The following is a 14,716-nucleotide window of genomic DNA, read 5'->3' as shown; positions in this document are numbered from 1 at the left end:
TGCTTTTATTATGTGACTGTGAAATATCAACTCTACTGCCTCCAATAAAGAACCAATAATTACTTTTATAACATTAAGATAAAGTCATTTGTAAAGACAGTATCTTTCTTGCACTTATGACTAATCCATTATAAACAAATGCCAGTCTTAAAAACACAGCTCCAGAATAAGTGCAGTTACACTGAGTACAGATAAGAAAGTACAAGGAGCTCATTGGCTATGCTACACCAAGTGGATGAAAAGTAAAATTGATTTTATACTGGAGGTCTATATAAATAAATAAATTAAATCCTATCTTTTTTTTCCTGTATGTATGCTTAGATTTCCTGTACAAATAACAGAATGCTCCATATCATTCACTTCAGCAGGACGAGCTCTTTAGAAAAAGACTGAAAAAAGATTTGATAATCAACTTCCAAATTTTATGCTTATTTTTTTCTATTTCCATCAATTTCCCGACATAGTCAACACGAACAGGAAAATCTTTTCAGTAAATTAAGCAACTGAAGACTCAAGTGAAGTCTCAAAGGTCTTGAAGAACTCTGGCAAGTCACATATATCCCATGTTGCTTTTGGTTTCCCACCTCTTCTTTGCTTCAAACCTAAAATGAAGAATATGAAAATCCCAATTTATTTCTAAATACTTTCCTGAAGTAACATGTTTACTAAGCGCCAAAGTAAAATAAACTTAAAAACTTTTTACATGCTCCATCAATTACAAAATAAACATCAAACAGGAGGAAGAAACGCCTCCATATTTATAAACTGATAAACATTCAGCAAAGATACAAAGAATAAAATGAATAACAATTACACACAAACTGGATTCACCAAATGTATCACAGGATGTCTGTAATTTCTATGAATTTAGTAGAATTACTAATTTAAAAAATCTTGAACTCACCCCCAGGCAAGTTTCTTCTTTTTTCGAGCAACCTGTGAATTTTCAGCATCCTTTTTTGCTTTTACAAAGTTGTGGCAGGCAATCGCTTTGGCAATTTTTACACCAAGCTAAGAATTACAAAGGAGGAAAAGTGAAAATAAATATTCCAGCTGATACAAGAATTACAGTGATACAAATACTCGAGAATTTGTGGGTACGAAAGCCATGTCAGCGTTGCTTTAGACATACTAAGAATAGAAGTTCTTATGCTCGGCCCCCGAAACCACCGAATTACAACAAGTGCGAAGATGTAGCCCCTATTCTCCTAACCTCCCACAGACCTTTATCCCAGCTGTACCAGCTGCCCAGTCTCTCAGATGGAGCTCCTTCCCACACTAAGGCCCCTCGAGGGTCCACGAGGGCCGTGGATGAAGATCTTGAAGCGCTTTCAGCATTTCAGTAGGCCAGACAGGAATTTACCCCGATAAGCCTGCACAGGCTGACAGAGACATCCAGTTTCTTTGCTCTGGGCTAGAATTACAGAAACTCAGTATGGGTGTACCCGTTATCTCACGCTGATCAGAAGCTCAGATTGGCAGTCATAGATGTGATTAATAAAACACAGGAAAGCTAATTACTACTTCATAAACACAGTTTGTGTGATGGGCAATCGCTTGTCACTCACTGATAGAAAAAGGAATACAAGGGGAGCCAAGAGGCAAAAAGGCGGGGCACCAGGACCACAGTACTGAAGCGTTCCCCTGCCAGCCGCCCGTGCGTGCTCCTCCTTACACCCATCTGCCCCAGTGCTAGAAGGCTGAAGCAGAACAAAGCCTCCTCTCGGCCCCACCCCCAGAAGACTTTTCTAACTCAACCCAACAAAGTCTTTGTTTCTGTATTTCTCTAGCCCTTCAGCTTCTATGCCATAACCTATGGTACAGCTCTCTGGCCACAGAGCTGTTCCTCGGTGAGCGTCTCCAGGACAGGCATGGTAATCCCCTAGTTTTGGTGGGCTCTGATTTTAAAAACGCCCACCTCTGCGGATGGCTCAAAAGTATCTGTTAAGAACCCATGTTAAACAACAAAGGCTAAAAATCTCTTCCTGGTATTTCTTTCCTTTTCTCTCTCTGTACACAGCCTACTGCATTTCAGTAGCCAGCAGACTTGTGGACGAGAGGCAAGGACCCAGAAGCTACTCTCAAGTCAAAGTATTACAGCCCAAGGTTTAGGGACCTGCTGGCCAACAGTGAGGCACGGCAGGCGGTCAGGGGCTCGTGTGTAAGGAGAGAAGCCGACTTAGGAAAGTGAGGTTTGACATGCCCGACACTCCTTTCAGCTCATCTTGGAGAACAGTTTCCTTTAGAAAGAAACAAACAAGCAGTCATCAAGCACTGACTGGGGTTTATAAATGAGAACAAAAATAGATCTGATTTTTCAGTCTAGGAAAGAATACACATACAGAAGGTAAGTAAATGGAAGCAATATGACAATCAAGCCAGCGTGCTGAGGTAGGCGACACCAAAAGGAAAGCCACTGAAGGAAGGAGGGGCGATTGTGGCTGTGAGCCCACCTGGGAAAGCAGACCAACTCGGAGCCTTCCTGACACTCAAGCCAACACTAGCAGCAGCGTCTTTTTTCACAAGGACGACATTCATTCAACCAATATCACGAGGGCACAAATGCATTATTTTGCCAGGCACTGTTGCAGGCGCTGCAGATACAGCTGTTAAAAAGAGGGCTTCAGGGGCAGGCGGGGGGGTGGGGTGGTGGGCAGCTGGGGAGAAGGGGTTGCCAGTTACATCCGACCGCTTCAAATCCGGACCTGTTCTTTTGGCTCTCTTTTAAAGAATTTCCAGTTCTTTATTACAGAAAAGTTCATATAAGTCAACTAAAAAAAAGGTTAAGAATCAAAGGGCTGTAGCATCATCATCTAAGGAGAAAACGAAGCTCTGGAAGAATGCTCTGGAATCATTGATCACGAAGATGGATTTCCTATCGACTGAAACACCATCCACTTGTCATAAGTGTAAAAACATCAAGTTACACCTGTCTGGTTAGGCTAGTCAAAACTGCAGTAACAAACCAACCCCCGAATCTCAGCGGCTGAGCTTGTATTTCTTGTTTCACTTAATGTCAGCTGAGGACTGGCAGGTCCCTCCACCTTGTGGTGTCAGCATCTCAACACGAGGCTTTCAAGGCGCTGGGGCAGAGGAAGAGACGGCCGGAGGGTCTCACACTGGCTCTTTAATGCTTTAGTCCAGAAGCGACACACAGCGTTTCTGCTCAAAGCCGTCTGGTCAGAACTACTCACAATTCCACCTGGCTGCGAGGCAGCTGGCCACAGGGGTGCTGGGGGACATCAGGGGAACACTAAATGCACCTAATGAACTGTCTACTGTCATAACATGCAGCTTGCCGCCTGGGTTTAAGATGTACGCTGGGTCTCTCCACACTCGTGTAGGCTACTTAGTCTCTTCTCTGTCCCCCACCTCCAAAAGCTAAAACACAGAACTCAGTATTTGTCTAATTATATTCCTATGTTTTAGATAGCATATGCAAATTTGAAATAGGATATAGTTTTGCCAGGATCACCCCCTAACAAAAGTTCCGCTCAGCTAGTTTATCTTAGATTTAAATTGAGCTTATACTTTTGAGCATGAAACAAAAATGACCTGAACTATATTTGCCATGTACCATTAACCCCGTGACAAAATTATTCCCTAAAACTGTTGTAAATTAAGATGCAGCTTACATTTTTAGCTTATTGAAATGTCCCAGTATGGATTTTCTGGTTTTGGGATAGACAAACCAAAGAGCGTCTCAGTGTGTCCGGACATTGACCGTGGTCATGTGATTTAAATGGGGCCTCTTCAACATGGTCATATACTCTTACAATGTAAAAGATTTTAGTTTTCTAGCAACACGAAGGACAAACCCAGCACAATCAGCATCACAGTAAAGACTGAGAGCACATATGCCACATAAGACATAGTATAAACTTGTTAAAAAGAATTCATTACAATGTAAGAAACATGTATTTACATGCGAGGGCTCCATCGTTTTGTAGACTAATTAAGTATAGTAAACGATTAGGTACATAGGCAATACGTTCAAGCAGACCTGTTTGTAGGAAAGGTATATTTTCTAACTGTATTTTGCCTGGGGTTAGGTTCAGTGAAATGTTCTTTAACTGATAAACATTAAACAAGCCTGGTCTATGCACTTTACAGAAAGGATCTTTTAGCTTGTAATGATGATGAAAAGTCTTATCAATGTTGTGCCCTTCCCATGCTTAAAGTGAATGTTTCACTTATTCCTGTGGAGAAAGTAAAAAGAATGTAAATATTCGGAAATATGAAAGGATCATGAGATCTTCTATAGAAGAGACAGTTGAGAAGAAACATGTTTTCTCAGGCAAGATGACCAGCCCAAGTTCCAGAAGATAAAAGAATACCGTGCTATGTTTCCGTATTACAAACAAACAATATAGGCCCACAAGAATCCCCCTTTCGCTTCTCTAAAAAGAAAAATGCATCTTCGTGCCCAATGTAAACATCATAAAAGCTTGGTCAATGGTTTTTATATTAAAAAACTGTTTCAGGTCATCAGATAACTATAGCAACACAATGTGGGAAGACATTTTTTTAACCGAACAAAAATATATACAGAATTTCTTGTATGTGTAGCCAAAGTATCAGCATTTTCCATATAGAACATCCAATATTTTGCTGCATTTTAATTAAGGTGTCTAAACATTATCACAAAGAACTGCAAATTGGTCAGAGCAAACGGTAAGGAAAATTAAGCTCTAAAGGCTTTTTATCACCATATTTCAGGAACCAAGGGTGTAAAATGTTCTAATTTGGGATATATTAAAAGCCATAAAAGGTCTTTCAAAAAGATTAATGGTACTTTGCTTGGATTTAAGATAAGGGCTTTAGCTGGTTGGAAAAGCAGGGCCCTGGCTGGACCCTTGAGGCATTCATCTTTACAGCCACTTGGAAGATTTGTAAAAGCGTCTGCATAACCTCAAGCAAATGCACGGGCGACATTTTTTTAATTCCTTTCAATTTTACAGGTTTAGCGTGCGTAAATCATGTTGGGTTGTAAAATAGATATAATGCCACATCTTGTAACACAGTAGAGGTTTTTAAAAGACAAACTTGCAGAATAAAGTTCATTTTTCTCACTAAACCTTGCCCTACTAAAGTTTGCCGATAATCATTTGAGGCATCTGATTCAAACAGCTTAATCTAGCATCACTGTAAACTTCTTATCCATTTCATAAAATACTTTACTCATCTTCGAATTACTAGCTTGTAACAGATTTATGAAGTTTTCCTCCCTTCTGAACACTTTCAAGGCACTTATTTAAAAATACCAATTATCATACTTTAACTTTTGATGGAATAATGGGTCTCTATGAAAAATATTTATGCCATTCTCTTTTGTTCTTTAATTAAATGAAAACAGATGTTTTCTGAAGTAAAGCGGAACCATTACTGGAGCACTTAAAGTGTTAAGGTCTTTAATTTCTATATCAGTTTGGTCGACAATTCCTGATTGTCTTTACTCGAGCTCAACATTAATGTCAAGCAAGTTACCTAGGAGACGAAAGAGATCAAAGAGACAAAAACCCCTCCAATGTCTGATTAATCAAGCCTGCAAACAGCTTATTTCTTTTCGCCTGCATGCAAGTATGAAAATGAGATTCTGGGAGCCGAACACTGTGCAGATTTGTTCATTCTTATCAGAACAAAGCCAGCGGCAGCTTATTTCATGGATCGTTGGCACCGTCATCAGCGCCACACGGAACGGGTGACAGCTCCTCATTCTGAGGCTTGAGCAAAATTAGCAAAAAGTCGGCACAAATTAGCCTCTCATCTTTCTGGTAATATGACATTATTCATTTACTTTTTATCCAATTTTTAATTTTTTCCTTGTCAGCTATCCCTTTCTAGTGTCTCCTGCATGGCATCATAAAATGCCTTCTTAAAAACAAGCAGAGAAATAGCCAAAGTTGAAATAACACGCAAAGTTCAAAAAGCAAAGAAGAAAAAGCGCTTCCAAGGGCTGATGATGCTTTATTTTTTTTTTTAGTAACTTTCAAAACTTTGCAAAAATATTAACAGCTCAGAACACCATGCAGTTAAGGAGTTTTATGAAATCGCTAGTATATTTCAATAAAGAAGATGATGTGGCTAATGTATTTCACTCAAACCACAATTTAACATGGCAGGTGCTATAGTAAATTCAGGATGTCTCCACTCGGATTGGTACCTTTCTCTCCACGGTCATACCTAAGATGCCAAAGCTCTGAGGACAGCAAATAAGCTCTGCCATATCCAGTCATTTAAACACTGACTGTAAATCAAGTCTTTTTCTCTCTGTTAGAGGAAACAGCCCAATTTCACTGTCATCTTAAAATGTGCACACACAGGTTTGCATGTTTGTGTACCACTTACATCTATGTTGTGTGCACAACTGTACAAACACCTGTTATTTATTTTTATACCTACAACTTCATTATCAGTTAAATCCAAATGGTTTTTATTTCAAAGCATAACCCAACAAACCCTGTTTCTAAAATACGTTATAAGATATATTTGTATAGACATATTACATATATGTGTGTGTGTGTGTGTATATACATGATTCACCTTGCAATTTACAAAAAGATTTTGTATTTGGTCCATGAGGTATGAGAAGATAGACTTTGATTCATATCCTCAACTCTGATTTCATAGTGGAATAGTTTATATAACATCTGGTTTAATGATGACTATTAAGGCTTCAAATTATATGTAGATTACAGTATTCCAATGGGGGGAGAAAAGATGTTATACTGCTGAAATCACTCCTGGATAGAGACATTTATATTCAAGCAACTTATTCCATTCATAAGGGAAAAAAGCATTAAAAAATTAACCATAAGCTGTTAGATGCTTTACACAGTCCCCATCAGAAAGACAGTTTTTTTAAAGAACTGTAGTACTGTTTTCAGCAATTTCTTTATCTCTGTTCTTCTAAGTAAGAAAGCTTATTAACAAGCTTTGAACTTAAAATCACATTTACAATAATGTGCCATCAACAGTTTTATAAGCTAATTAGAAAAAGATTAATTAATGACTGGCTGCTAATAAAATGGCAATCATGAAGAAAGAAACCATGGGTGCTAAGCTTCAACTACCACCAATTAAGAGCTAATTACAAACAAATTATATATGTGTTTTGCTGTGGGCTTTAATTTACTAAAATGGTTTTAATTAAAAGAGAAAACATGCTGATTAATTGAACTGCAGAAAAAATCTACAGTATAAACTGTGCTTTGTCTGTCTCTTTAATTAGACTTGTAACATCTGAAATTTTTTTTTAAGGTTTGTTAAAAGCACAGATAAACATAATTAAAAGAGAGCATAAGGAACACCATTCTAGGTGATCACCCAATCATACCCCAGAGGTTAAAAGAAAATGTCCTCAGTGCAATGAGATCTAAAAAGCATACCTAAAAGCCTGAGAGGAAAACCCATCCCTCAGTGCCATTTTTATTTTTCTCTTGAAGTTGGGGCATTTCTAAAATGCCCCAACTTCAAGGCTGTACGCCATTTTTTATAGGAAAGAACATATCTTTAGGTTCCAAGTAAAGGAATTCAACTAGGCCTTCCCTCACCTGGATAGGCATAGCTTATTTTCCATATGTTGTGCTAATTGTTCATCTATATGAAATAACTGAATTACTTTTAAGAACTAAGGAGAACAAGGCTTCAAAGAATTCAAATCACCATTTAAAGGTCCCGCATACTATGCACAGACTACAAAATGACACACAGAGGAACATCTAAATTAAAAAACCACTGAGAAATGACCGAAGTTAATGAAAGTGAGTCAGTTCTAGATGATCCTAAATGGAAGCGCACACCCCTCCCTCCGCGGCAGGCAGAGCGCAGCCGGCTTCCCCAGGCGGCTGATCACTGCCAACTAGCAAGAGCCTGTTCAGTGAGGGCTTTCTCTCCCTAGTGTCCTAGATTCTCTCCCAATGCTCATCAGGGAAATATACCACAAAGAAACTGGTCCTACACTCTGCTAACTGGAAAGAGAAAAAGAAAGACAGAAAAACTAAGGGATGGAAGTCAGCGTAGGAAAATTTCAAATAGGGGCATAAAACAAATTTTGCCAGAGAGTTTGCAGGCATTGGATGACTTTGTATGAAATAATATATTCTTCATATACACCCCCGGTACTAGCAAAAAAGGAAATCTCCTTTCTGTAAAAATAAAATGTTGAAATGGAGATATTTAATTTTAAATTCTTAATATGTACAAATGAGTACTATTTAATGCATTTTTACTTTGTTTACCTTACCTTCAGTGGCTAGAAAACACAATAATTAAGAAAATAGAAAGTACCTGCCAGCCTTCTTAGAGTCATGGGTTCTAATGATAAATTCTTACAATAGCTAATTGGAATATATGTTCAGCTTCATACCTGAACAAATCGTTTTACCTTTGCAATCATGGTTGTTAAGATAGTTCTAAAAGTAGTCACAAAAACAGGAAGAAAATAATTTTGCTCTCTGGAATACAGAACAAAGAGTTTAGAACCACAAGACTTGCTTCACTATAATGTCTTTCAATTTAGCCTTTTTTTTGTATGTGATGCAAACACCTTTCCTAAAATATCGAAGCTCTGAAAATAGCACTGACGAGAAGTAACTTCAAACTGATCAAGTCTGGCAGCATCTCGATCTCAAAAATGTAAACAAGTGTTTCAGTTCTGAACTTTAGATATGAGAATGCTCCAGGTACTTTGATGGATAAATCTGTCAAAATTGTACTATCTGGGGCAGGGTTTTTTTTGGGGGGGGAGGCAGTGAATTCAAGCTCTTATTCCATCAGACAACACAGCATGTACATCGACATAAAATTAATAACCAAAATGAAAAGGGTGAATTGTAGCCAGAATCCTCCCAGGGAAGCTAAAGCCTAACAACGAATGGTACTGGAAAAGTTCTGAATGCTAGGGCCAACCGTTGTAGTATCTGAAATATTTCTGAGAAAGGACCACTTCTCACATGTTAACATAAAATACAGACGCTATCTCCTCAAATGTGTGTGTGTGTATATATATATATATATATATATATATATATATATATATATATCCCTCTCCAATGAGAATGCCTTCACATTTTCTAGGAAATGGCTCTAAAAATAGAACTTAGGCAACAAATTAATAACCTGCCCAAATTTAGAGAGTATTTAATGTATTGAGCTAGGAAAGAATACAACTCAATCAATTCAAACATTAGTTTCTAAAAAGGCCATTCCTACCTTTGTTATTTAAATATTAACAAACTATTACTATTTCAACAGTATTAAGTTTACCTATGTTTGGAATCCAAAAATCTAGGTAGTCTATTTAATAAATTTAATAAAGTTAAAATTAAATTCTCAGTTTAATTCATACTGCCAATGTAATATTTATCTATATCTATAAAAAGAATACTATCAAAGTGAGATACTCTTTTTTATCATTTTATACTTGTGATACCTTGGTTAGGTTCTAAATAAATACTATACTTAACAGCACTAAAGGCTGAAGTCATTGCCTTAGGCCTCCATTCAGAAGTTGGAGCAAAAGAGCTTTAAAATGTGAAACGTTTTATATCACTACTCCAAACTGAAAGGTTTTGGCCTTAGCAAAGAAGGTAGCAGATTATAACCAAAATATCTCCGATGTGAATATTAAAACCTTGCAAATTATTTTTTAAAATGACTATTCTAAGTTATACAAAATGGTTATAACATTACAACATGAAGTATGTACTGATGTTTTCAAGGATTTTAAGTTTAGCTGGTGCTGCCGAAGGCCATCCTATTTGAGTCACTTACAGAAAAGGCAACCTTTAAGGGCATGAGGTATACAAAGCGCAAACCAAATTCACAGGCCACCTCCCTTCCCCGCTCATTTCTGCCTGACATTGTACAGCTATAATTGAAAGCAATGTATCTAGCTAACGTAGGTGTGACTCATTCGATGGGAGAAACTCACTGTCTGCAGCCAAACCAAGCTGGTTTTTATCTACAGCAGGCTAACACGAAGATGCCTAGAGAAAAATTCTCTTTCCAAAATGTGAGATTCAGCTGAAGTGCAGCTTACTTTATTAAATCTAGGCTTTAGCACTTAATTTTGAAATACTTGTTTCTCCTGGTTTCTACAAATTGGTATGATGTGGATTGTAACAAAGATAGTGTGCCAGAAAAGGCAAGTACCAAAGGATGGCATTTTCGAGGATCACTATCAATGAATGGAATGTTCTTCCAATTCAGGCCTGAGGTTAACAAGCTACAAATGTGCTCAAACACCTGTGTGCATGTGCGTGTGTGAATGTACACGTATGATATATATACATAAATAGTATTGTTTAGAAAAAGAACTTTTGTTTTCAAATTAGAACAGTTGCATCAGTATGACACAAACCCAAGTGTACTTTTCCACTTTAGCTCTCCTCCAGGATTGTTAACAACAAAGAAGGATTTAATCAACAGGACTTTTCCACTTTAGCTCTCCTCCAAGACTGTTAACAACAAAGAAGGATTTAATCAACAGGAGGGACAGTCCCAAAGCAACCACATTACTACACGGCAAAACCAAACTTGATAGCACAATCTAGGTTTCCAACATGTGAACTTGAGCCATCCCCCAAACCAGATTAAATACATCTTTAATGTCATCATTAATTTAAGGGAATATGATTCTGGAAAAATATGTGCTTGCTGTGTCATAATGCTAGTGCACTGACAGCTTTGTTCTGGCATGCCAGTTTGTTCTGTTTTGTTTTGTTTTGTCCTGTTTTGAGGAACTGTTTTCAAGGCCCATTCTCAGCCATGGTTCTTCTTTTGGCTTCATTTTTCTCAATACTGATGCTGCCCTATTGGTTTCACAGGCTTATAAATGTTAAACATCAAAAATTAGTTTCACTTATTATGGTTGGAAAAGGCTTTAAGAACTCTGGGGTCTATGCCTCTGAGCAAAGGCTTTATCAGCAAGTCCCAGTCACTGCTTCTTAAAAAAAAGAAAACGGTACTGATTAAAAACCCATATACCTGATTTCCAAAAGGACACCTGCCATGCACATATACATTTAATTCATAAAGGGTTTCTGCCCCAAACTCACAATTACTTACTTGGCAAAATCCCATCTTTCATATCCACAGTGATTGGCACCAAGGAGATAAACACGAAAAACTAAACCTCAAACTAAACTATTTATTCAAGAATTCCATCTTGATCACTTTAGTTATTCTTCGCGGGTGTTTAATTAACACGGCATCAGTATCTCTCCAACATCTGTGTCTGACCAGCAAAAACTTTCCAGGTGTTTTTCCACTTATACAAGTAAAAGAATAGGGCCCAAATTATTGTTTTTCCTTTTAATCAGAATTCTTTAACCCCACACTAAATAAATTTCTTTTACTAGAACAAAGCATTATACTTGTATGGAAGTAAAAAGAACACTTGGGAAAAATGTTTACTATCCTTACAAGTGCTAAAAATAGTATAAATTTCTAAAGCAATCTCATATGCCATGAAGTGTGACAGGAAATAACAACTCTTAAAATGGAAAATACCTAGTCAGTATTATGCAATTCCCATTTCTAAAATAGCAGTCTGACAAAACAAAACACAGAAACTTAATATTCTCAAAGGAAACACAGATTTCTGAGGCCTCGGAGGCACTACTTCTGTTCCCTCTGACCAGCAGCTTCCTGCGGCAGGGACAGGAGAAGCTCACGCGTGGCCACTGATGAGGCAGACAAGGAGGGAGCGAACATGCAACCCTGGTGGACACAAGGCCACTGCAACCCCAGCCCTCCCAGCGCATCACTTAGGGAAACTATATCCAATTCCCGATTGACCAGGTTACTGAGAGATTTAACATAGATACATAAAAGATTCTAGAATCTGGTATCTCACTGAAGGCACATTTTAGATCTGATTTGCCAGGTAAAGATGAAAAGGACAATCAAATAATGTTTTCAAGATCTTACTGTAATAATAATTGTCTCAAGCAGGAAAACAATCAGCAGTGAATACTAAAACTAGTAAGTAAAGAACAGTGAGGAAAAGCATATTTACAGAGTCTCAAATCATCTCCCACCTCTCCATGCGATACTCATTAATTATATAGGGAAGAACAGTAACGTTACAGAGGGGAAACCTGGAGACACCACCTTATCCAAATAATCAAAGGAAATAAGCAATAAATTGGACAAATAGATATCACATGCCTCCTGACGTCCTGCACTGAGAAGGACACAGTATCATTTCTGTGATCTTCCTGCCAAAAAATGCATAACCTGAATCTAATCATGAGGAAGCATCAGACAAACAAAAACTGAGGGGCATCCTACAAGATAAGTGGCCTCTACTCTCCAAAAATACCAAGGTCCTGAGAAACAAAGACAGACTGAGGAAACATTCCAGATTAAAGAAGACTAAAAAGACATGACCAGAAAAAAGAAAATTTTCTTTTGCTATAAAGGAAATCAGTGACATATTTGGTAAATCTAAATAAGGTACATAAATTAGAAAGAATGGTAAAGCAAATGTTAACTGTTAACATTTTGCAAATTTTGCAACTTTCCGAAAGTTTGAAATTATTTCAAGATAAAAGATTTTTTTTAAAAAAATCAAAGTGTTCAACTCTTAAAATTTTAGCATTACTAACTTTACCTAAAAGGAACACAGTGCCTGCAGTAAAGTAAATGCTTCTCTCTGAATTCCCTCGGCCTCTGGTATGGGTGCTAAAAAACAGAAAAAAGACAAAAAGAAAAACAGCAGCCATGGATGGATCACGGGGAGCCCACATTCTAAGGTCATAGACCAGGGCTTGCATTACTCTCTCTTCCTTTAGCAAGGCAAAGATCTGAGGAAACTTAGTGACTGAAGAAGCCACTACAATAACCAACAACCAACACTGAAATCCTACTGAGTTTGTGGTACCATTCAACACACCATCAAAGTCACTGCGTTCAAATGTAATACCTGAATCTTTCTACTTGGAAAGAGAACAATAAAATGCTATTATACTCAATGAATGCTATAATCAATGAAACCAAAATATGGTTACTTTAAAGATGAAAAGAGCAATTTTCAAACTGAAAGCACAAGAATATCATAGGCTAGGAGGATGAATGAATCTTACCCAAAAAAACCACCTTTTTTAAAATCTCACATTTTTGAAAGGCCACATAACTGCCATTTATGCTGCTTCTTACCTAGGTCCCAAACTCAAGCTCACAGCTTCCTAATTTTCTTTAGATTAGCCATTAATAAATGCACATACATATACATAAACATTATAAATGGAAGTATCAATATCTAATGTGACAACTGATTTTAAGGCTTAGGGGGGAAAAAAAGAGAACCTGTGAATCCCTAAGCCTTGCTTCTGAACTGGTTTTCTCCCCTACATGAAAGTATAAATCCCACAAGATACCTGTGGCCAGCAACCAAAAAGAGAAAACAAACAAGCCAACAAACAGCCACCAATGGTAGATGTTTTGACATCAGAGGATGTAACAGCGGAACGGTGTTTCCATAGAAGAATTTACTGAAATAGTAATTTCACCACTAGTCTCAGTTTAGAAAAAATGTTCACCAGCAGGTGAGTAAGAAAGATCAGTGCACATGCCAAGAGTTTACACAGGTGACCGATGATGTTCTCTATGTAATTAAACACCATGGAGTAGTTATAGTTTAAGAATGAGGTGAAGAAGGTAGGGATATATTAAAAAAGAAAGCTTTGATAGAGCTTTCTTCCTAGAAACTAGGACAAAAAAGACTTACAAAACAACGACAAAAAACCATATGCCAATTATGAGCTCTTTATGTGTGACTTTACCTAGCGATACCTGGCAGTCATTCCCAATTGGAGGAACATTCCTCCCAGAGGGTGCAAGTGAGAACTTTCTGATGCCTTGGTACTTAGAAAAAGAATATTCAGTATACCTACTAGTTTTATACTATAGACTATAGGTTTAAAAAAAAGGCTAAAAATTCTTTAGGGTTGAGGGAACTACTTAGAATATGCAGTAAGAAAGCATTCTGGGGAGCAAGGGTTAGGAACACGTTGAGAGATGTGACATTAGAACACACGGCTGCCCTCAGAGAGAGTTAAACTGAGTTAAAGATGCAAATGGAAAAAGAAAGCTAGCCTTTTAATCATAACTGGCAAAAAGCTCTCTGAACTAGATGAAATCTAGGGGTTGAATATTAATCATGGATTATTTCCAGCATAAGATTTACATCAGAATAATTTAATAACATTAAAGACAAAAATAAAACCCAGCATTTCGAAATAAAAGGTGGATTTAAGAGGGAAGAAAATGGACAGAAAGGAAAATCTTAGGTCAAATATTTGAATACTGAACGTACTCATGATCACAGAAAGAACATACGCTCATTTTAGAAGATCTGGAAGCACACAAAAGAGTGTCATCAGTTGGGCTGACTCACCTCTCGAGTAGCTAGCTGATTGCTGAGTTCCTCAGCCTTCTCAACGTTCCACTCTTCCACAGCCTGGTCTATGCTCTTTTCAAGGCCCGACTAGAAAGAAAAGAAACATAAAATTTAGAGGCAAGAAAGAAAGGCAAACATTTGCTAGTAAAGACTATGTCACAGGACCACACCAAACACATTACATACTTAGACTATTTAATTTTCACGATGATCATATATGGTAGTTGGTACCACTCCCATTTACTGATGAGAAGGTGGTTCAGAGGTATTAAATGACTTATCCAAGGTCAGATCATTTCTTGAACTAAG

General features: G+C 37.5%; 1 protein-coding gene across 2 annotated transcripts in view; it reads right to left on the bottom strand.

Annotated features, from left to right (window-relative positions):
• Positions 1 to 400: 400 nt before the first annotated feature.
• FAM204A (family with sequence similarity 204 member A) overlaps positions 401 to 14,716 on the bottom strand; it is a 41,236-nt gene continuing 26,920 nt past the window's right edge. For both annotated transcript variants that reach the window (XM_007173171.1, XM_028164277.2), the window contains exons 6-8: positions 14,405 to 14,494; positions 905 to 1,011; positions 401 to 602 (exon numbers count right to left, since the gene is read on the bottom strand). In XM_007173171.1, coding sequence (XP_007173233.1) covers positions 551 to 602; positions 905 to 1,011; positions 14,405 to 14,494 — 249 coding nt within the window. In that variant the 3' untranslated portion in view covers positions 401 to 550. The remainder of the gene's footprint in view (positions 603 to 904; positions 1,012 to 14,404; positions 14,495 to 14,716) is intronic.

This window comes from Balaenoptera acutorostrata, chromosome 16 (genome assembly GCF_949987535.1).
Source record: "Balaenoptera acutorostrata chromosome 16, mBalAcu1.1, whole genome shotgun sequence".
Lineage (NCBI taxonomy): Eukaryota > Metazoa > Chordata > Mammalia > Artiodactyla > Balaenopteridae > Balaenoptera > Balaenoptera acutorostrata.
Note: the sequence above shows the minus strand (reverse complement) of the source record. Positions and strands in the feature narration are given on the sequence as shown.